Source organism: Sebastes umbrosus, chromosome 10 (assembly GCF_015220745.1).
Source record: "Sebastes umbrosus isolate fSebUmb1 chromosome 10, fSebUmb1.pri, whole genome shotgun sequence".
Classification (NCBI taxonomy): Eukaryota; Metazoa; Chordata; class Actinopteri; order Perciformes; family Sebastidae; genus Sebastes; species Sebastes umbrosus.
Genome location: NC_051278.1, coordinates 23,117,546 through 23,142,237, shown reverse-complemented (window position 1 = coordinate 23,142,237; position 24,692 = coordinate 23,117,546). Strand labels below are relative to the sequence as shown.

The 24,692-nt window shown below is 39.0% G+C and overlaps 3 protein-coding genes across 5 annotated transcripts in view; 2 read left to right on the top strand and 1 right to left on the bottom strand.

The window, feature by feature from the left end:
- Positions 1-2,717, bottom strand: part of zgc:91976 (uncharacterized protein LOC492359 homolog) — a 29,013-nt gene extending 26,296 nt beyond the window's left edge. For 2 of the 3 annotated variants that reach the window (XM_037782624.1, XM_037782625.1), the window contains exon 1: positions 2,569-2,717. The gene's annotated coding sequence lies outside the window, so the exon portion shown is untranslated. The remainder of the gene's footprint in view (positions 1-2,568) is intronic. The other variant, XM_037782626.1, reaches the window with a different exon arrangement.
- A 4,191-nt stretch (positions 2,718-6,908) lies between these two features.
- LOC119495108 (multiple inositol polyphosphate phosphatase 1-like) lies at positions 6,909-12,352 on the top strand. The gene is made up of 5 exons (XM_037781325.1): positions 6,909-7,567; positions 7,663-7,857; positions 9,288-9,385; positions 10,444-10,574; positions 11,553-12,352. The coding sequence occupies exons 1-5, from the start codon at positions 6,988-6,990 to the stop codon at positions 11,929-11,931; spliced, it is 1,383 nt and encodes a 460-aa protein (XP_037637253.1). The 5' UTR covers positions 6,909-6,987; the 3' UTR covers positions 11,932-12,352.
- A 1,165-nt stretch (positions 12,353-13,517) lies between these two features.
- On the top strand, positions 13,518-20,949 carry LOC119495107 (multiple inositol polyphosphate phosphatase 1-like). Its single transcript, XM_037781323.1, has 5 exons — positions 13,518-14,161; positions 15,690-15,884; positions 17,596-17,693; positions 19,128-19,258; positions 20,285-20,949. The coding sequence occupies exons 1-5, from the start codon at positions 13,582-13,584 to the stop codon at positions 20,661-20,663; spliced, it is 1,383 nt and encodes a 460-aa protein (XP_037637251.1). The 5' UTR covers positions 13,518-13,581; the 3' UTR covers positions 20,664-20,949.
- Positions 20,950-24,692: the final 3,743 nt, after the last annotated feature.

The following is a 24,692-nucleotide window of genomic DNA, read 5'->3' as shown; positions in this document are numbered from 1 at the left end:
CTAATGTCTCTGTTGGCTCATCTGTAATATCCAGGCAGTTTTTATGGATCTTGGGTTTGCAGTCATGGCATAATATGTCCTGCTAACAGGGCAGTGGTGTATTTTTTTCCCAACTGTTCAAACACACTGATCAAGTTTTCCCCCCTTTTGTGGGCAACCGTGCTAAATCAGGTCATCCGTTCCGCCCTGTTTTTAGGCAAACACACATCTCAAAGTATGATCGTACCAAGAGGCGCAGAGAAGAAACAAATGTTTGACTACCATTAATACTCTGGGTTAATATTTACAGATAGAGAGCAGGTGGGAACATTATATTAAACATGCACTATCTGCAACCATCTTGGACTCTAAATACTGGCGCACTTTACACTATACATCCTATATACCACTTTATAGACTGCACATATGTACATATTACATTTATTTATTTATCGTACATACTACATTTATTTATTGACAGACTGTACTCACTATGTTCACCCATTCCCTCTGTATCTTTTATATCTCTATTATTGTTTTTATAATTTTTGTATACCTTTACCTCTCCTGTGTTTCACTCTGTTTGCTGATGTTGTTGCTTTGACACCTGAATTTCCCTCAGGGGGTTTAATAAAGGTTCATCTTATTTTATCTTAATATCTGCTCACACAGTCTGTTCAAGCCAGTACAGCTGCCATCTGATGGGAGGAACAAATTTGCATGTATACACATCTAGCAAACAAAACCCAAATAAAATGAACCAAAATAGTCAGCATGAATATTTTTCTAGTCTCATACTCATTGGCCAGGTAGATTTCAGAAGCGGTATTTGCATAATATAAGAATTTGAATTTCCCTCTGGGGAGTCATAAAGGTTAATCTTATCTTATCTATATTCAACTGTAACATTAGTAGGCACACCTGTGACATTACATCAACATCATGGCTGATATTTACCACTTTATAGACTGCATATATGTACATATTACATGTATTTATTGTACATACTACATTTATTTATTGACGGACTGTACACACCATGTTCACCCATTCACTCTGCATCTTTTATATCTCTATTTATTGTTTTATAATTTTTGTATACCTTTACCCCTCCTGTGTTTCACTCTGTTTGCTGATGTTGTTGCTTTGACACCTGAATTTCCCTCAGGGGATTAATAAAGGTTCATCTTATCTATCTATATTCAACTGTAACGTTGTTAATAGACGTTTATTTTTATTTATTACTTAAAGGCTACATGACTCTTTTTTTTTTTAATGTTCAAATGTTTTAATAAAGGAGTGCATGTTGAATAACATGGGATTTCTTTTTTCTTTTTTTTTTTCTACCATGGTATCGAGAATCGTGTAAATTCACTGGTATTGGTATTGACTACTAGATTTCTTGTACCATGACATCCCTAGTTCAAACACACTTATCAAGTTTTTCCCCCCTTTTGTGGGAAACCGTGCTAAATCAGGTCATCAGTTCTACCCTGTTTTTTAAGGTGAATAAACGACTGCAAACACACACACCTCAAAAAGTATGACCTTATGACCAAGAGGTGCAGAGCAGAAACAAATGGTTGACTACCATTAATAATACTCTGGGTTAATATTTACACAGAGAGAGAGAGCTGCTGGGAATACATTCACACCAACTGTAACATTAGTAGACACACCTGTGAGATTACATGGCTGATATTTAATGTGGTGAAAACACTGCTTTCATTCACCAGCAGACAGAGGAACAGGTTTTTCCCTCCAGACCATCAGACATTTAAATAGATAATTCAAACGACACAAACATATATATATCTTATACTGTATATGTTATTAATGCATATGTTCTTAATATGCCTGTATGTTATTAATATGTCATTGTACAAAGTATTTCCTTTTATAATTGTAATGTAAATGTAATATTGTTATTTTAATGGAGCTTCCCAGAAAAAAAGTATTTCACACGTTTGTACCTGTGTATGTAAATGACAATAAACATCTTGAATCATTAAAGGCCTTCACAACCTCACTATAGAGTGGTGGCTTAACAGCTTAGTCTGACCACCTAAAAATAGATAATAGAGGCAAGCTGGCGTCTCCAGTAGCTAGCTTGTTAGCCACAACAACAACCAATACTGTGGTTTTTGGGGGTAACGGGTTTGCTATGATTGTGGATTACAAGGCTGCATTTATTTGTATTGATTCGTAACCTATATATGAACCAATTCAATCTTTAGCTGGGGTTAAAATCAGCGCGAGCAGGGAGTAGCGTCTGTGCCAATCACGCTGGATTAACTGATAAAACGTTTCACCACAAGGCCAATGAGCAGCTGTAGCTAACGGTACCTTTTAGTTATAAATACAACGCTAAGAAGAAGGAACAAATAGTGCATAACTAGCAGCATAACATGGTGTAATATCACAGTGTTTAACATTAACTATAACAGTTATATTGGAGCCACACACAGTGTTGACTGACTGAGCAGCTACACAGAGAGGGGCTGAGAGACGCTCAGCGAGGATACAGAGCTAGTTAGGTCTGCTTCTCGACAAAAAAAGAGTAGTAAACATGTGTGTAATGTTAATTACCTCCGCCGTCGAAATGCTGAAGGACTTCTCTTCTGAATTGTAGTGGTTATTATCCCCGCAGTGTGGTCTGAATCCCTCGCTCCGGTGTTTTCATGGGTGGAGAGGCGCTGTGTGACTGGAGAAGCTGGGAGTTCCTCTAGAAGCGTCACTGCGTGCTGCCTTCAGGCACCATTGGAAATGTTTCCTGATACTTCAAGTGCCTGTACGTTATTTAGAACTGGGGTTCTCAACCTTTTGTAACCTTTTTAGTCCGTTTAGGATTGTTACAAAATTTCCGAGGACCACCTTCCCACACAAATGACAAACTGGGCTATAAATATGTGTGATGCCACTGTCAGGTGTGATGTCCCGCATAGATATTCAGCTTACCCTCACCTAACCCATCACGGCCTGCCGTTATGAATCCAAAGTATTCAGGGGCATATTTCCTCAACACACACTTTTACTGGTTTCAAAAAATTGTTCCACTTTGTGTCAATGCATCCGAGACATATATCTCTGTAAAGGGGAGACTCGTGGGTACCCATAGAACCATTTTCATTCACATATCTAGAGGTCAGAGGTCAAGGGACCCCTTTTGAAAAATTGAGCGTAATTTTGGAGCGTTATTTAGCCTCCTTCCCGACAAGCTAGTATGATGTTTGGGTGGTACCAATGGATTCATTAGATTTTTCTAGTTTCATATAATGCCAGTATCTTCACTCTAGCTTTATAAGTGAGCCACTACAACCTCTGAAATACAGAATAGCGGTTAATCTAAGCATTTGGCAGCACCTTCGCGGCCCACTATGTGGCTCTCTGAGGCCCACCAGTGGGCTGCGGCCCAGTGGTTGAGAATAGCTGATCTAGAATACTCAGAATCACAGCACTGAAGCAAAATAACAAAAGGGTGGGGAAAAAAAACTAAACCCCCAGATTCTATAAAATGGAAAAGTGTAATTCAAGAAGTAAAAGTTATGGAAAAGGGAACTCATAAAATAATTACACCACACAAAGATCTTAATAAATGTACAGCAAAACCTTCAATGACTAATTTTGTCTTTAATTACAATATGCATCAAATCATTAATTTGTAAAACAATAACACACATGACAACTTACTGCCTCATTTAGTTTTATTCTAAAGAAAAATTATAACTTGAACACTTTTGTAATGTATAGTATGCCATTGCACACTTTGCTAATGTGTATAGCATGTTATTGTTATCCTATGTCCATATGTTATATTTACTAAGCTAGTTGTAGTAGTCTGGTATATTTATGGTGTATTATATTCTTTAGATTGTGTATACTATAGATATTATTCTAGTGTTGATTTATATATTTTTTGTATATTTACTGTTCCTGTGCATTGTCTGGTTAACCTGCTGCTGTAACACAAGAATTTCCCAATTTGGGATCAATAAAGTACATCTATCTAACTATCTATCTATCTATCTAAATCATAATGATACTATTTCATTGTTGATAAATCATTACAGTATATTAAATTGAACTGGTGCAGTGGTGGTGGGGGAGGACATTTACAGTCCTAAAAAGTGGATGTAGCACAAATAAAACATTTCAGATTTGTCAGAACTTTACAAGCGTCACTTGACATTTTAATTAATTAAAGGTGCAGTGCGTAGGATGTGGTGGCGTCTATACTTGCGGTTGCAGATTGCAACCAACGGAAACTTCCCCCGTGTGCCAAACAAAAACACAACAATTCTTATTTTCAGGTGATTATACACTAAATAAAATACTTATTCATATTAAATTCCATTTCTGCCAATAGATCCCCCAAATGCTACACACTGATCCTTTAATATTTGCACTAATTCTTGCTATTCATTCACGCTGCTTTTGATACCCCTGATCAGCTTATACTGCTTGATGAGACAGGATAATTGAGTTGGCATATCTTGAATAACCACTGAGTACATTTTCTTCTGTTTAGTCTGACAGAGCATTCACTGTCTCTAAAGGTAACTTTACATCCTTATCAGCCTTAACTGATATGTGATTCCTTCACGGATCAACAATGGATCTCTTTTAACTCCTCTCCTATCACATAATCTGTTTAATTTGTAATAGCCTCTTTGCTGTGTAAATCCTGACTGCCACTAAGAGCTGTAGAGCACAGAGTTTTCTCCAACTTACATAAAAAAAAACAGGAATTCCTGTTATAGACCCCGACGAGTCATAAAAAATCTTTACAAACAAGCACAAGCCTTGACTTTTATTCTGAAAATTCTGATAAACACATATTTTCAACAGTAGAATATGAACTTTATCCCGATTTGAACCATCTTCTCCTAACTGGACTTCTGCAATCTAAATATTGTCATCGATCACTTCCTTTTTTTTATACCTACCACAGCTTGAACAGAAGGCTCGATGAAAACAGACCACACCACAGTACCTGCTTCCCTTTAGTGGCTCCTGCCACACTTAAGTATTTAATTTCAGTTCCTGTTGTTGAAAAGTTTTCAATGGGCAACCTCAGGAGAATTCCTAGTCAGGTTTTCCTGTACAGATTAAGCCAAAACTTGAATATGAAATAATAGATACTTGTGTAGTAATTAATGAATCACAATAACTAGTAGAATTGGATGGGATATTGGTTGACCAATCAGTAATTATTGACAAAATGTTAACAGAAAGAAAGAAAGAAAGAAAATACAAGCCATTCCTTATTATTGATATATTAATGCCTGCGATATTATTTATGTATGCAAATATCTACGCACCGTGTTTAACAGTTAATGACATATTGCAGGCGAAGATAAGTCAAATTTCAAGTTGACATTTAACTGAGAGTAGTTCATTTTCATTCCATGCCAGAATTTAATTATACATGATGTTAAATGAGGTCTTGTACTTGTAGAGCTCCTGCTGTTTACATTTCTAAATGTCATCTTGACATTTAGCAGTGGTGAAAGAAGTACTCAGATCCTTTTACTTGAGTAAAAGTAGCAATGCCACAGTCTAAAAATATTCCGCTACAAGTGAAAGTCCTGAATCTAAAATGTTACTTTAATAACAGTACAGAAGTATTATCAGCAAAATGTACTTAAAGTATCAAAAGTAAAATTCGACAGCATGTCTCCTTTATTATTATTACAGAATATCATTCTGTTTTTATCACTAATGATTACTTGTAAAAGCATGTTAATGTTGTAGTTCATCAATGTGGAGCCAAATTGAGACACTTTGTATACTATCGGGTAGATTAGCAGTATAGTACCCCATCATATTATGAAAACATATCATGTGTTTTTTTAATGTAAAACTAGTAACTATAAGTGTCAAATAAATGTAGTGGAGTAAAAAGTACAATACTTCCCTCTGAAATGTAGTGAAGTATAAAGTAGTATAAAATGGAAATACTCAAGTAATACAAATATATCAAAATTGTACTTAAGTACAGTACTTGAGTAAATTCACTTAGTTACTTTCCACCACTGACATTTAGTAAGATGTAACAACTAAATGTATGCTGATATGCAAGTGCCATATAAGGCAAGTCCCTATTGGATTAAATTATATACAGGATAATACATTTGACTTTTTACCGATGGGTAGAGTAATTACAGCTGAAAATGAAATGTCAGGCTGGAAAAGCTACAATTATAAGTAGACTAAAGGGAAATGCACCTGTAAGATTGAATTCAAACAGCATCGAGTGGTTGAACTCTAACTGGCAGATAAGTGAGAAGGAAAATAAGCACCATAGTGACACATCAATAATGTAAAGTGGGGGTCCATGAACCCGCACAACACTGCACAATGTTTTGTATAAGGACATATTTTACTCAAATATCCATATCATGCTGCATCTTGATGACTTCTTAGTCTGGATCTTCAAGCTCTGTGGTACATGTGTTATTGTGTCACTTTGATCTGAAAGCGGTTAAGGTGAAACTATACTGTGCTGAAACTGTGATAATATGTGTCACCTACGAGAAGGTTGCCAAACCATAAAGTTGTGGTAAGAGAGTAAAGGCAGCCCAACAACACTGTCTCTCACTGTAAGATATTACACCATCATAAACCACAGAATGTTTGTGAAAGTGGCACCAATTTTTTTCCAACGCAACCGCTTATGTGGTCTATGCCTTAAGCCGGCCCTGATGCAAACAATGAAACATTTGCGTAGGAGTTGGATGGTACACAATATAACCTTGATAATCTGATAAGATTTCTGATTCATTTTCTATTCTTACTGTTTTAATGTTTCTCCTTCAGGTTGTCAATCAATGGCTATTGTGTAAGAACGTGTTTGCTTTACACTTTAGGATATGCTGTGAGGAAACTAGGGTAAACAAACTGGACTGGACTCTGCTCAGTCCCATTTTTGATGGCGTGCACAGAGATGTTTTAGGTTTGGAGAAGTTTTCGGAACAGCTGCTTTTCAAGCCTCTTCTTGGCTTCATCATGCTGACATTTCTTTGGAAATCCACTGTCTTTCATCTCCTCATCATCTCCTGCTGTTTACTTAATTATGTGATTCCTGAGGACAATCCAGACATACCAGCAATCGCTAAATATTTCAACACGAAAGGGAGGTATGAGGAAGTGAACCCGTATCTCATTGAGGACATACTTGCTGTAAACAGATCTATTTTACAGCCTCCATCTGCACAATGTCAAGAAATTCATCTGACTGCGATAATAAGACACGGCACGAGGTACCCAACGAGCAAAATCGTCAAGGAGATGCAGCAGCTCTCCAACATCGTCCTACACAATGCCTCGGGCGTAGAGAGCTGGCTGCCTGAGATCCAGACCCAGTGGACAATACAGTACACTGAGGACATGGACGGCCGACTTGTCCAGAAAGGTGTGAACGATCACAAGCACCTGGCCGTCAGGCTGTCAAAGCTGTTCCCATCACTGATCTCAGAGGAGAAGCTCCGAGGTGGATTCATCAAATTCATGACCAGCTCAAAGCACAGGTGTATCAACAGCACACTGTCTTTCAAAGCAGGACTCACAGAGCTGTGGGCTATTACAGGTATAGGACCATGATCACATACAATATATGATGATTCACCACTTATATACAGTAGCTACATGTTCACATATAACCTGTTACTGCTTTCTACCCAGATAAGGAGTTTGACCATGAAGTGAACGATGCTCTCATGAGGTTTTTTGACCAGTGCACCAGGTTTGTGCAGGAAGTTGATAACAACCCCTCAGCTCTGTCAGAGGTGGACAAGTTCAAGCAGGGACCGGAGATGAGGAGGGTCCAGCAGAAGGTTGCAGACCATCTTGGAGCGCCATACAGTCTCATCACACAAGGTGATATCTACAGAAGCACTGCTTTTTTACGCTGTTGAGTGTGTTGTGTGCAGAGACTCTTAAAGTATTTAGCCTTTCTTATAACTCCAAAGGATCCACGCTCTCAGTGGTCCTTAACACTGGGTTTCTTAAATGATTGATCAAGACTGTATACTGTATGTACTATACTGTGTGTGTCACAGGTCTATCACAGGTGTATGAAGGGGTTAATTCTAGATTCTTGGAGTTTGCATTTAATCCAAGCCTCAGAAACAGACTATAGACCCAGTTTATACTGATTAAATACTGTATATCAGCAACTATACATCAAATAAACACAAAAACTGTAAGGTAGTCAATGTTGGGGATGATAGTGTGCAGAACATCTCAGTGATAATATTTCACACTGGGTGGAGCTGTTCACTAATTTGTAAGTGCTGAGGACTCTGCACCAGGTTGTAGTGAACCTCTTCATTCATGGTCTTGAATTAGTATCATAGGCCTCGCAAAAGGGCAATAATTAAAGGAACAGTGTGTAACATTTTGGTCGATCAACTGGCAGAGATGGAATATAATATTAGTATGCTTTCTTTAGTGTATAATCACCTGAAAATAAGAATCGTTGTGTTTTCGTTACCTTAGAATGAGCCCTTTATATCTACATACAGAGCGGGTCCTCTTCACGGAGCCGGCCGTTATGTTTCTACAGTAACCCAGAACGGACAAACGACACGAGAGGGTGGAGCTAAGTACAACTGAACACTGAATAAGACATTTTTAGGCAACCAAAAAGGCTATAATTATCTTTCATGAACTGAAAACACACTGTGAAAGGTTCAAAGTTGTAAGACGAAAACACGGACAATGCTGTGGTAGTGACCTGTCAATCACAGGGTAGCCACGCCCTAAAGCATCCCCTGCTTTATGGTCTATTTCACTCTAAATGCGACCATAATTTACTAAATGAACAATGCTGTATTGAAGAAGACTTGAAACTATAGCGATTGAGACCATAATCTCATGTTTACAATGTTTACTGAGGTAATAAATCAAGTGAGAAGTAGGCTCATTTTCTCATACACTTCTATACAATCTGACTTCTTTTTGCAACCAGAGGAGTCGCCCCCTGCTGGCTATTAGAAAGAATGCAAGTTTAAGGCACTTCCACATTGGCTTCACTTTTCAGACCTGGAGGTAACCCTCTGGGCACATGGGAGAAGTTTCAGTTGGTTGAAATCTGCAACCTCCCCGCTAGATGTCGCCAAATCTTACACACTCTACCTTTAAGTGCCAATCTAGGTGCTTCAGTTTTAAGATTAAGACAAAGTACTTTCTGACAAACTGTAGTTTTTTGTATGTTTTCATTTCTGTAGCATTTTTCAATTTTGAAATGGCTGCATTTCCTACGTACTTTCACCACTAAACATTTAATACCAACCCCTCTCCTGCAGATATGGCTGAGGCTGCATTTTACCTGTGTGCTTATGAATTTGCAATCAAGGCGGTAAACTCGCCTTGGTGTCAACTCTTCGATGAGGATGATGCAAAGGTAGGAGCAATTAGTGGTCAACTGTATGTAAATTTAACGTGGCAGCGGCAACCGTTTGTTTCCAGTCCATTCATTTATGGAGTCATTTATTACAGAGAGAACAAATGGGTTGTTCTCCTGCACAACGGGCCTTTTTTCACAGGCCTTTGTCATAGTAGTAAAAGCACAGGCGTCACTAATAACATTAACGATGGCTCTGTTCTATTCACGTGTCCCAATAAGACATGACAGTGTGACAATGAGCCTGCTTGCGCAATACCAGGACCCTGAAACTGGAGCTGCTAAATGGAATTCAGTCATAGTTCAGTTATTAGTCATACCTGCGCATTTTCTGCTGCAACATGTCAAAATGTGTATTAGACACTGCCGTAACAGCTACATTTCAAGATGCAAAAATGTCTATACTCTGCAACTTTGGCAGCAAATTTATGTACTATTTCACCGTCACAAGCTCATTTATTTATAGAGCTCTTCATCACGAGTGTAGAACAGGATGTTTTCCTACATAAGCAAATACTGTTCAGATTTATCACAAGCAAGTCTCTTGGGACTTTACGGAGGGGAAAAAAGAAACACAGAGACGTGCTAGCACATCTATTGTACACAGGGTTAGTGTAAGGGGCTGATCAGACGGGCACTTTGGGTCAACCAGGGGCACAGAAACTAAACCGACTATTGAATCCAACACAAACAAGATAAATCAAACAAATAGCCCTGTCTTATCTAGGTCAGAGGTACACACTAGCACCCTCAACATTAGACAAATCATTTAGATATCTGCTTGTTTCTAAGGAGTATACACTCCAAAACAAAGATTGAAAAGCATTACCGTCTCTGTTTTGCCACACCAGTCATTCATTGAGAAAGCCTTTAGCATCATGCGATGTAAGAAAGCGTGTTTTGTGTCTTGTGTTACATAGCTGACTTAACTCTCACGCAGCTCGAAATGTTATTTCACAGAATGCATAATTGCTATCTTGGGAAATACTTCTATTTATAAAGTCTTTGTGTAAAGGCCACCCACATGCAGGCTACTTTTGAACCATCTGCACCGACAGGTTATGGATTACGCAAGTGACCTGAGGGAATTCTGGAAAAGAGGCTACGGTTATGACATTAACAGCAAGTCGAGCTGCATTCTCTTCCACGATGTGTTTAGCCGACTGAACAAAGCAGCCAGCGAGAACAAGTAAGTGAACTGCACAGTCCATACGAATCTAGGTTATACCTGGCAAAGACTTTGATGAAAACCTTCAGTGGAATATATATGAAATAAACACAGGTATCATTGTTTTTTTTCCTGCTTGTCCCCCAATCTTGGTTGTTTTGCTGTTGTCAAAGGTTAAGTACCCTAAGAGTAATCTGTTTCCTATCCCTTAATTACAATTATGGAGGTTTAAAATGTGTTCTTACACACATATAAAGGGAACACTCCTGGGTACCCATAGAACCAATTTTCATTCACATATCTTGAGGTCATAGGTCAAGGGACCCCTTTGAATATGGCCATGCCAGTTTTTCCTCGCTAAAATTCAGCGTACTTTCAAAGCTTTATTTAGCCTCCTTTGCGACAAGCTAGTATGACATGGTTGGTACCAATGGATTCCTTAGGTTTTCTGATTTCATGTGATGCCAGTATCTTCACTCTAGCTTTAAAATTGAGCCCGCTACAATCTAAAAATCGCAAGTTTCATTAATGCATTAAAGAAATTAAAAAGAAATGGTGTTAAACGAATTTGCATTATCGCGTTAACTCTGACAGCCCACATATAGACTGAAAAATAATTGTGGCATAAATACTTGTCTAACAACCCAGACATGGTGCAGGCTGCATATTATTCTTCTTTGTAGCAAGTGCTTTTGTCTTCTCTTGAGTTTTATTTATACTTAACACTTCACTTATGAATTACAGTTCCTTCTGTGTCACAGCAGAGGCTGTTAAATTCTGATCCCCGTAGCATCTTGGTAGCCGAATTAGTTACAGTGCATGCCCCATAACCACAACATCCCGGGTTAGATTCTGGCCTTGGGACCTTTGTTGCATGTCATACCTCTCTCTCCCCCATTTCAACACTGTCCTCTGTCAAATAAAGGCAAAAATGCCAAAAATCTTTTTAAAGAAAGAAAAGAAAAGTTAATTCTGAACCCTATTTGTTGTGTATGTCAGGTCAGGTCAGCAGGTGACTGAGGCTGTGACAGTCCAGGTGGGCCATGCAGACACCCTCTTGCCACTGCTCACCCTCCTGGGCTTCTTCAAGGACAGCGATGCCCTGACTTCCACCAACTACGCCACACAGACACAACGCTCCTTCCGCACCAGCCACATGTTACCCTATGCAGCTAACTTACTCCTGGTGCTATACGACTGTGGGGGAGGCGACCTGAGACTGCAGCCGCTGCTCAACGAGAAGCCTGTCACTTTCCCCGGTTTGACTGAGCAGCAGGCCTCCATGCCGCTCTATCAAGACGTCAGAGAGAACTACAGGGAGCTGCTCCAAGGCTGTGACTTTGAGACTGAGTGTCAGCTGTTCAAGAGTCCTGCTTAAGTTTAGGAAGACGGGGTAGATGCAGGAAAAGAGGGCATTGTAGTGGCTTTATGTTTGTTTGCTAAACAATATGCCACCATGAAAATGTTCCTTGTTGAATGAGCATTTCTAATGTTCTGCTTTGGAAATTTTGAATATGGATTTCTTACATCGATCACTTTGCTGCTTGCTGTAACCAAACACTTTCAGGAGGCACAAACATGTTTTTTGAAACACTGAATTAAAAATTAAGATATGGCTTGATGTTTTTTGGGGGGTTTTTCTGAGATTTGGCTTTCTTTCTTTCCATAGAAAGAACTATAATATAAAAAACAGTTTAATCAGTTATTAACAACTTTCTTAGTAGGAAAACTGAATTCACTTTTGCCGATGACTTATCTGGAACAAAAGATGAGAGAATAAAAGATGTTATGGTATGCAACAATATCAGATTTCTTTTTTTTTTACATGGAATAACTTAGAGTTTTCATCAGTGGTTTGACTCTTACTGTAACGTATAAATCAACTTAATCAATGTAAGGCCAGAAAAGTAAAAAATACAATTTATTTAGATACCTTCTAGAACTCACTTTTATTATACAGCAAATAATAGGCAATAACAAATGTCAGGATGGTGGCTAAAATATAGCAACACAGATATACATTAGGCAGCCAGGGTAACCTTTAGTGACTGATTAAAAGGAAGGGGGCAACAATGGTGGAATCTAACTAAGTACATTTACTCTCTATTTAATTACAATTTTCATGTATAATACTTTACTTGAGTATTTCTATTTTCTACTCCTCTACATTTCAGAGTGAACAGCAAAACAGCAAGGGCCGACCCCTGGGTTGGGAACCACTGGATAAAGCTACCTAACGGAATATAAAGTAGTTAAGACTAGCTCCACCTCAGCTACAACAGTAAAATGCTAGGCCTACTAACACACATCAGTAATAATAATTAATAAACAATTAAGTGAAGGTGGGGTACATCCTGGACAGGTCGCCAGACTATCACAGGGCTGACACATAGAGACAGACAACCATTCACACTCACACTTACGGGCAATTTAGAGTCAACATTTAACCTAACCTGCATGTCTTTGGACTGTGGGAGGAAACCGGAGAACCATTTAATATCAGACACTTTAAGACTTTTACTCAAGTAATATTCTAATAAGTGACTTAATATTCTTCTAAAGTCCAAGTCACCTATTATAATATTAAGTCAACTATTAGAATATTACTCAATTAATATTCCAATAGATGACTTCTACTTCTACAACTTCTACTAAAGTCTTTTTTCTGGTTAGATATCTGTACTTTTACTCAAGTACGGCTTTCAGGTACTTCATCCACCTCTGTTTGTACTTATAGGCTACTTGTATTTTTATGCTTAAACTTTTTAATGCAGGACTTTTACTTGTAAAAGGGTGTTTTTACACTGTGGTATTGCTGTTTAAATCTGAGTACTTTTTCCACCATTGAGTAAAGTACAAGCCGTCGTGATTAGAAATGGTCAATGTCCATTACAGTCTGCTATGTTAACACACAGTGTACTTATAGGACAGGCTGGATTGGTTGGACAGTCCCACATGGTCGACGTCACTGGGTTTTGTCTCTGGTGCGTGGGAGGAGCACACGGCCATAATAAACAAGCTCCACATCATGCCGAACGCATTTTGGAAAACAATTGTTCATCTCACCATCATAACTGGCTTTTGCTGCTGTTTGGATGTAAACTCTTGGGGAAATGAGAACATACCAGCAATCGCCAAATACTTCACCACGAAGGGGAGGTATGAGGAAGTGAACCCGTATCTCATAGAGGACATCCTCGCTGTGAACAAATCCATCCTGCAGCCTCCATCTGCACAATGTCGACCAATCCATCTGACCGCCATCATAAGACACGGCACCAGGTACCCGACCGGCAAAAACGTCAAGAAGATGCAGAAGCTTTACGCGTTAGTGAAGAGCAGCGCGGTTGGTACGGAGAGCTGGCTGCGGGAGATCCAGACCGAGTGGAGGATGTGGTACACTGAGGACATGGACGGCAGACTCGTCCGGAAAGGTGTGGACGATCACAAGCACCTGGCCGTCAGGCTGTCAAAGCTGTTCCCCTCACTGATCTCAGAGGAGAAGCTCAGAGATGGATTCATCACATTCATGACCAGCTCAAAGCACAGGTGTGTCAACAGCACACTGTCCTTCAAGGCAGGACTCACAGAGCTGTGGGCTATTACAGGTAGGTTACCATGATATCACATACAATATATGATGATGATGATTCACCACTTATATGGTCTGCAGGACAGATAATAATGCACTATACTCACATTTAACAGTCTCTTCTGCACTATACTCACATTTAACAGTCTCTTCTGCACTATACTCACTTGTAACAGTCTCTTCTGCACTATACTCACATGTAACAGTCTCTTCTGCACTATACTCACATGTAACAGTCTCTTCTGCACTATACTCACTTGTAACAGTCTCTTCTGCACTATACTCACATTTAACACTCTTCTGCACTATACTCACATTTAACAGTCTCTTCTGCACTATACTCACATTTAATAGTCTCTTCTGCACTATATTCACTTGTAACAGTCTCTTCTGCACTATACTCACATTTAACAGTCTCTTCTGCACTATACTCACATGTAACAGTCTCTTCTGCACTATACTCACATGTAACAGTCTCTTCTGCACTATACTCACTTGTAACAGTCTCTTCTGCACTATACTCACATTTAACAGTCTCTTCTGCACTATACTCACATTTAACAGTCTCTTCTGCACTATACTCACATTTAACAGTCTCTTCTGCACTATACTCACATGTAACAGTCTCTTCTGCACTATACTCACATGTAACAGTCTCTTCTGCACTATACTCACTTGTAACAGTCTCTTCTGCACTATACTCACATTTAACACTCTTCTGCACTATACTCACATTTAACAGTCTCTTCTGCACTATACTCACATTTAATAGTCTCTTCTGCACTATATTCACTTGTAACAGTCTCTTCTGCACTATACTCACATTTAACAGTCTCTTCTGCACTATACTCACATGTAACAGTCTCTTCTGCACTATACTCACATGTAACAGTCTCTTCTGCACTATACTCACTTGTAACAGTCTCTTCTGCACTATACTCACATTTAACAGTCTCTTCTGCACTATACTCACATTTAACAGTCTCTTCTGCACTATACTCACATTTAACAGTCTCTTCTGCACTATACTCACTTGTAACAGTCTCTTCTGCACTATACTCACATTTAACAGTCTCTTCTGCACTATACTCACTTGTAACAGTCTCTTCTGCACTATACTCACATTTAACAGTCTCTTCTGCACTATACTCACTTGTAACAGTCTCTTCTGCACTATACTCACATTTAACAGTCTCTTCTGCAATATACTCACTTGTAACAGTCTCTTCTGCACTATATTCACTTTTTTAATAGTCATGTATCACAGCTGTTACCCTGCACTATATTCAGTTTTAACATTTTTCTTCATCTCCTTGTATTTTTATATCTGGTATATTTTTTTGTACTTTGCACTACTAACTTTTTTACTGCCTTTTTACTAACATGTTTTTGCACTATGGAACTGTGATGCTGGAAACTTGAATTTCCCTCGGGATCTATAAAGTTACTATCTATCTATCTATCTATCTATCTATCTATCTATCTATCTTATATATAGTATAGCTACATTTTCACATATAACCTGTTAACTGCTTTCTCCCCAGATAAGGAGTTTGACCATGCAGTGAACAATGCTCTCATGAGGTTTTTTGACCAGTGCACCAGGTTTGTGCAGGAAGTTGATAACAACCCCTCAGCTCTGTCAGAGGTGGACAAGTTCAAGGAGGGACCAGAGATGAAGAGGGTCACGGAGAAGATCGCAGACCGTCTCAGAGTCAACTACAATAGCATCACAGCTGGTCAGTGGTGGAGGATGGTATTCAGATCTGTTATTCATGTTGCAAACACTTATTACAACATTATATAAATGCACCTTTACAGGTAAAAAGCCCTGCATTCAGAATAGGGATGCACCGAGATACCGATACCGGATCTGATACCGAGCCGATACTGACTCAAATAGCTGGATCGGATATCGGTGGAAATGGGGCCGATCCATTCAATTCAGTTCTATGTTTATATACTATATATATATAACAGTATATACTGGAATTTTAATTCCTGTTTAAGTTTTCACCAGTTTTACCAAGTTGCTGGTGTACAATTTATTATTTTAATGATAAATAACAGTTCAGTACATGTATATCTATGTATTTATTTGTGTACATTTTGTACACTTTGTTTTACAAAGTCAGAAAGCAATGCTTAAGTCCAGCCTGATGTTGCCTCACTCATAAAAGAATGATCCCAGTCACTTCCACACAGTGAGGCACGCAGCTTATTAATTAAACGCTGGTATCGGATCGGTACTCGGTATCGACCGATATCCAAAGCCCAGGTATCACTATCGGTATCAGGACTGAAAAAGTCGCATCGGTGCATCCCCGTAATAAATGAATAATTAATGGATTCAAATGGAACCATTTTTAAGGAAAATCCTCTGAAGATCAGCAACTGTGACTCAAATACTCAAGAACTTTGTGTCTATTTTCACTATACTCAGTACTAAATCACATTGTTTTTCCCCCAGAAAATCTCTTAAGTAATTGATAGGATATTGCAGAAGTGTAAAATAAAAAGTCACATTTATTGTGCTTGGAATATAGGACAAATACACTTCATTCTTTTATGTGTAAGGCAACATCAGGCTTGACTTAAGCATTGCTCTCTGACTTTGTAAAACAAAATGTAACAAATAAACACATAGATATACATTTACTGAACTGTTATTTATTATTAAAATATTAAATCGTACACCAGCAACTTGGTAATAAAATCTTCAAAATGAACAGGAATTACAATTCAAGTGTAAACCTTTTTAATGCAGCAACAAATTGGTCAAAACTTAATCAGGAATTAAAATTCCAGCATATAATGTATATAGCATATAAACATAGAACTGAACTGAATAAATCGGCCCCATTGCCACCGATATCAGATCTGGTATCGGTGCATCCCTATTTTATTATTGAAAACTTTGTTTTCCGTAAATGTTAAACTGTATGCTTGCCCGTCAACAAAGGTCACATTTTTGGATGTTCAGCTGACTAAAATGCTCTCAAAGTTACACTCGCAATTAATTGGAAATAATTAATAGAAAGTGTCCCAATTGAACACTGTCTCAATTTTCCCCATAATTACCTACTCAAATGCTTCTAATGCCATTGTTACTGCAATAATTAGCAGCACTTCAGTATTAATAGAGGTTAAGTAGTCAGTATTGGCAGAGATGGTGTGCTGAACATGCCATTGGTCATATTTCACAGTGGATGTTTGCACAGTAGATGGAGCTGTTTTCTAATTTGAAAGTATTGAAGCTCCGCTAGCCTGAGCTGTAGCCAATATTAACTTTATTTGTGGCCTCGAAGAAGTGCCTCAGGCCTCAAACCAGTGCAGTTCACACCGTGGTGTTGAGATTAATCAGGTCACGTTCAAGTGCTTTTGATTGTGTTTATTTTAAAGGCTGATTTCACTACTTATCAACATTTTATTGCAACCTTTCTCCTGCAGATATGGCTGAAGCTGCATTTTATTTGTGTGCTTATGAGTTTGCCATCAAGACTGTGAACTCCCCCTGGTGTCAGCTTTTTGATGAGGTCGATGCACAGGTACGTTCAGTTCTTTTTTTTTTATCACAATGTGTTCTTGATTTGCTAAACATTTGTTTAAATCTATCACTGGCAAGTCTTTTGGACACAGTAAACCTAGATAGTAACACGATGTTTTATCTATTTGTTTGAACCTGAGTTTAAAAGCCTTCTGCAAATTATCAACTTGTGCTAGACACCCTATATTACATCTGGTGCATGACTTCTTCCTATTTAATCTGAATTGTTTCTGTTGAATAAGCTAGTGGTTCTCAACCAGAGGTCCGGGGACCCCGAGGGGTCCTTGAGGGAGTTCCAAGGGGTCCTCAGCAAAAAGGGGAATCATTTATTTTTACAATTTAATTCACTCTAGAAGTGAGCCCAATGCGAGTAAGGCCCTGTTCAGACCTGGTATTAACATGCATCCTGAGTTATCAGATCACAAGTGGACAGCTCTAAGTATAAGTGTGAACGCACTCATGACGCATTGAGGACACATTGAGATACGATCACTCAGACCACATTCGGAGATGGTCTGGGCCACATATGGCCACATTCTTTTAGCAGTGTGTACGGTTCTGTTTCCTGTTCAGACCTGGCATTAACATGCGTCCTGAGCGATCGGATCACAAGTGGACAGCTTTAAATACATTTGTTCACACCTGGCATTATAATGCATCTCCACATGCGTCTCCAGTGACCACTTATGACCGGACCTCACAATCATCCAATCCACCAAACAACTCAAAGCAAGAGTCAATTCCAACAGGAGAATACACTGTTTACAATTGGCAGAGCATTTTGGCAAATTTTTCTTGGGCGCTACCCACATAATCAGCTGTACTGCTCATCCCACAAATGCATGATCCTCAAAAGTTGGACATCATTGTGAAGATAAATAAACAGGCTTTCCAACGATGTAAAATACAATGACCATTAGCATTGTAACAACAGAGAGATAATCGACCAAACACAAGTTTCCAAGCTTATTTTTTCCCAGTTTATATAATTCTGGTCTTAATCATATCTAACAACCAAAATATTTTCAGATGGAGGTCCTTGAAGCGAAATCTTATCAAATGGGGGTCCATGACCTAATTATTATCAATTTAGTGGTCCTTGACACGAAAAAGGTTGAGAACCACTGGAATAAACAAATACAGTAAATAAGAAAGGAAGAAACGTTTGTAAGGTCAAGTTAGAGAAAGACTCCTGCCTTACCTACAACAAAAGCAGTAGGTAATGCTTTTCTCTGCTTTTGCCACAGTATTCATTCATTGAGAACCTTTTTTGGCATTATTCATGTCACAAAGAGTGTTTTATGTCTTGTGTTACAAGCAGAACTTGACCTCAGGAAGCCTGAAATGTTACCTCGTATGACAGAAGAATGACAGATCACTATCTTTTTTAAGCCTTCACAGAAAACCACCATATTTGTCCTATCTGGTTCAACAGGTTATGGAGTACGCAAATGACCTGAAACAATTCTGGAAAAGAGCCTATGGTTATGATATTAACAGCAAGTCGAGCTGCATTCTCTTTCATGACATGTTTAGTCGGCTGGAGAAAGCAGCCAACGAGACCAGGTGAGTACAACCTGTCCTTCAGTACATGAAAATGAAGGGTGCTGATACTCTGTAATCTTGTTAATGTTTTTTTCTGTTTTATATGATTGTTATTATTGTCTTTAGGTTTAGCTTTTCAGTCTTAACGTTGATGTGAAATGTGATTTTTATTTTTTTTTATTTAAAAGCTTTCGGAGGAGGAAAAATTTAGTTGCATAAAAATCTATTGAATGAGGATTTTCATCACAAGGATGAGATTTTGTATTCAGCACGTCTGCCTACTTTCTGGCTCTCGGGTCATTCGGTAATTAACAACATAGCAATTTGAAGTGTTTATCAAAAAATATTAATCTCCTGTGTGAACAAGTTGTACTCGCACACTCCTCCAAGTTTTCCAAGTACAGAGATCAAATTTCTATTCAGGCCGTTACACTTAAAAACCTGAAGTGGAATGGATCAAATAATTATCCGCGTTGAATCTGCTTTTCCTGTGATTTGGATTGTTTTGCTGTTGCTTTTGGCAAAAAACATTACCATATCTCTTAGTAGTATGTATGGAGGTCTAAATAGACACGTTTTGTGTGATACCTTCTAAAGTTGCAACGATTATATTCATTATCGATTAATCCATCAATTATTATTATATTATTATACCCAGAGCCAAATGTGATGTCTTAAAATGTCTTGTTTTGTTTGACTAATAGTTCAAAATCCAAAGATGTTTAGTTAACAAAGATAGAATGCAAATCCTCACAATTGAGAAGCTAGAGCTAAAAAGGATTTTTTTGTATTTTTGCTGTTTTCAACGATAAATCGATAATCAAAATTTTCTGGCGATCAACTCATCGATTTATCAATTATTCCTTTCAGCACTAATATCTACAATGTGTAGTTTTAGGCGTCCATGAGATTTTTGGAGAAATTTGCTGTTTTCCAGACTTGTATCTTATCTTATGTCTTGTGTGAATAATATACGTCGACATACCTTTCCACTTTGTACAGAGTTCATTGTGTGATGTAACTGATGTTGTATATCCTGTATGTCAGGTTAGGCCAGCAGGTGACTGAGGCTGTGACAGTCCAGGTCGGCCATGCAGAGACCCTCTTGCCACTGCTCACCCTCCTGGGCTTCTTCAAGGACAGCGATGCCCTGACTTCCACCAACTACGCCACACAGACACAACGCTCCTTCCGCACCAGCCACTTTTTACCCTATGCAGCTAACTTACTCTTTGTGCTATACGACTGTGGGAGAGGCAACCTGAGACTGCAGCCGCTGCTCAACGAGAATCCTGTGACTTTCCCCGGTTTGACTGAGCAGCAGGCCTCCGTGCCGCTCTATCAAGATGTCAGAGAGAACTACAGGGAGCTGCTCGGAGGCTGTGACTTTGAGGACGAGTGTCAGTTGTTCAACGGTCCTGCTTAAGTTTAGGAAGACGGAGAATAGTCTGGAAAAGAGGGCATTACAGTGGCTTTATTGTGTTTTTATTTGCAAAATGGAGTGAAATGTGTGGTCCTAATACAAACATCTTAATCTGAATGCCTCTCATATGCAAACCATGAACAAATCACTGTTCGGCCTGGTCTTTTATCTGAATGAAGCAACAGGGAAGTTTTTAATTTCAAGTTCACCTGTACCATTACAGTATTGCTACTGCTACATTGCTTATTTTTTTCATGGTGTCTTTCCAGGAATTAAAGATTTAATTTTCTTTTTTGCAGTGTACACATTTTATATAGTATAATACTGCTGACAAGGTGGATTAAAACATTGAGAGATGATGTTGGTGTGGCAGCAAGGTCTGGATGGGATTTAGTCGAAAAGTTTACAAAATACCAGTGGTGGAAGAAGCAGCCTACTACTCAGATCTTTATTGAAGTAAAAGTAGAAATAACACTGTGTAGAAGTGACCTCTTACAAGTACAAGTCCTGCATTCAAAACTTTACTTAAAAGTACGAAATCATTAGCATTAAAATATTCTCGCAGAGGTGAGGATGATAAGTAATGTATCTAAACTAGTACAGTCTGTGCTTTCCCAGGTTATTCAGATTTATCTGAGTACACAAACTCTACACAAGGGTCATGGTATTTTTATATTATATCGTTGGATGATGCGTTCATGTGTAAGCATCACTAGTATTGCAGCTGGTTTAAACTGGTTTAACTACTGGTTTTAACTACTTTAATGTTATAAACTGCCAGGTAGCCAATCCATGAATACACACTGGAATTTATTAGTTGATCATATTTTATATTAATAAGCTGCAAAGTAGCTGTCAAAAATAAATGTAGTGGAGTGAAAAGTACAACATTTGCCTCACCGTAGTGGAGTAGAAGTATAAAGTAACATGGAAATTCTCAGGTGAAGTACAGGTAAAAAAAGAAAAGCACAGTAGGCTAAGTTAGTTAGTTAAAATACTTACCAACAGCCGCACTTGAGATGTGGTCTTCACCTGTAAAATGACAGTGACACATAGCCTACGTGTTTGAGTCCCAAAGAGACAACATGACATTTCAAAATGCATTTAGATAAGGTGAGGTGGCGAATACAAGGAATACAGCAACAACCGCATAATACTAAGCATGTACACACAGCTAGGATTGAGGAGAATAGAGATACCACCATGGACTTCCATTTCCCAAAGGTACGGTCTAACCAGTCGTGAATGGGGCTGTTGATACCTGAGTCATCGTGCATGGATTCAGACAGCGTCCGGAGCCCCTCTAGCGCCTTAGTTACAGTCCCGTCCGGCGCTGTATTGTTAGGGATGAAAATACAACATGAGTCTTGGAACATTGAGCATACACCGCCTTTCTCTGCCAGCAGCATATCTAATGCCATTCTATTTTGGATCACCATCAGTGACGTAGGAGCCATTTGTTCAGCTAGTCCGGCAATTGCATCACGGGTTAGATTAGTCAAACGGAGAACATTATAGTGGATGTAGTTAATGCGGTCAACATTTTTGTTAGGAGTGATAGGGATCAGAGCACTTATTATAGGTATGTTTTCAAAACCTGCAGCTATTTGGTCAGCTAGTTTATATTCATTAGGGAAGCTACCTCACTACATCATTCTTTATAATCTTGGTTTAGCCTTCCCCCCCTTGTAGCCCACTCCTTCCACCCTGCTTCTGAGTGAAAGCATTGTCTATTGTTAAAGAGTTACTTGTGATTAGCCAGTTTTAGCAGAGTGCAGAGGCGAGGATGATAAGTAATGTATCTAAACTAGTACAGTCTGTGCTTTCCCAGGTTATTCAGATTTATCTGAGTACACAAACTCTACACAAGGGTCATGGTATTTTTATATTATATCGTTGGATGATGCGTTCATGTGTAAGCATCACTAGTATTGCAGCTGGTTTAAACTGGTTTAACTACTGGTTTTAACTACTTTAATGTTATAAACTGCCAGGTAGCCAATCCATGAATACACACTGGAATTTATTAGTTGATCATATTTTATATTAATAAGCTGCAAAGTAGCTGTCAAAAATAAATGTAGTGGAGTGAAAAGTACAACATTTGCCTCACCGTAGTGGAGTAGAAGTATAAATTAACATGGAAATTCTCAGGTGAAGTACAGGTAAAAAAAGAAAAGCACAGTAGGCTAAGTTAGTTAGTTAAAATACTTACCAACAGCCGCACTTGAGATGTGGTCTTCACCTGTAAAATGACAGTGACACATAGCCTACGTGTTTGAGTCCCAAAGAGACAACATGACATTTCAAAATGCATTTAGATAATATGGATAATCAAGTGAATTCATTGTAGCTTACATTAAATCAGCTGAAGAAACAAAAAAACGAACGTGTTTCAGCTGTAAGCCATCATCAGTGTCTTATAGCTGAAACGCGTTCGTTTTTTTTGCCCAGAATAAACTAAGAAAGATCCTTTATCTGTGAATGCCGGTGATTTGTTTCTTCTATTCTGCTGTACTCTGCTCCTCTGCTCCTCTGCCTGCTTGCCTTCACTCAGCTCGCTCCACCTCTAGACGTGAACGCGCGCACACTCCACACTGCAGAAGAGTTAGTTTAGCTCTGAGAATATCTAGTGAATGTACAGGGGACGTTTGTGCAGAAATAAATGCTGCAGCTCCTCCAGACCAACAGAGGTTTTCCGTGTCTTGTGAAGTGACGGAGCTCCGCAGCGAGAAACATTATCGTCTCCGACCGGGTGCCGTTGTCTCCCTCCGGCCGCGGTCGGGAGGCTGAAGCAGGAAAAGCCAACACTAGGATCAGCAGTGATTCATGGGGAAACCTTCGTCTGGTCAGCTAACATTACCGCCAAGCAGGTGAAATATAGAGTGATATTGTGGTTTTAGCTGATGTGTGTCGCCTCACTGTTTTGAGCGATGCTCCTTCATGTCTATGTAGAGCGAGCACAAGCGCGAGCCTGACACTGACTATCATTGACTTAACGGCCACAGGTGTCGCTGCTAACAAGCATTTCTGATTCTTACAAACAGTCCCTTTAACTTCTTGGCAATATACGTTCTCTGGTCACGGCTACTAAGAACACCCTAGGCCAGTGGTTCCCCAACTTAGTGGACCCCCAAACAGACACAAATTAAACCGCACAGACCCCATAAGATCTTGTCCCAGGGTCCCCCTCCCCACTGAAGGAACTGGCCTTCTACCTCCAGGAGGTCAAGGCCCAGTTACGTGTTGGTTAATCTTGTGTGACAAAGAGAATTTCCAAACAGATGAGTTAAAGCATAATGATTCAATTTATTCCGAACAATCAATGTTGCATAAGTAAAAATAAAAGAGTTTACAGATATCTGGATCCAACCTACGTGTCCCTGACAACATACAGTGCATGGGTCAGTTCGCGAAGTCTGAACCCCGAGCTATCCCTGATCCAGCCTATTCATGGTTTACACAATATTAATATTCATGAGCTTATGGCACGTGATGTTTCTGCTGCATGTCTTCTTCTTCTGTTATCTCCTTCTGACTCCTTCCTCCCTTTGGCCTTGAAAAAGAAGAACAGCACCTCCCTCTCCTCTCTTTCCCCACAATTCACTCTATTCATAACAAATCCGACAGTCAGGTTATTGTAGATCATAGTAAGCACTTTTGTACATAATAAATCCAACACCACCCCCCCGTCTGATAGGACTGTTGCTTTTAGATGTTTTATTAAAGAAAGTGTATGAAACCCATGACCAGGATAGTCATATGAATTCTGTCATTGTGTTACTTATGGATTAAATTATAGTGAAAATAAATGATTCCCAGCCAAAGAATGGTCTAAAATGTGTATGACACAGTGTGTATGACACAATAGTAGTTCACGAGTATGGAGAGAATTTGGATGGAAGAATCTTACTAGGTTCTTCATAACACCGCAAATCAAAAGCAGACAGTTAAAGACCCAGCAACCATGTTGGAGGCTCTGTGGCAATCTGGAGGCCAACTAGGGAACATTGAAGAGGTAGTGCAAAGAGC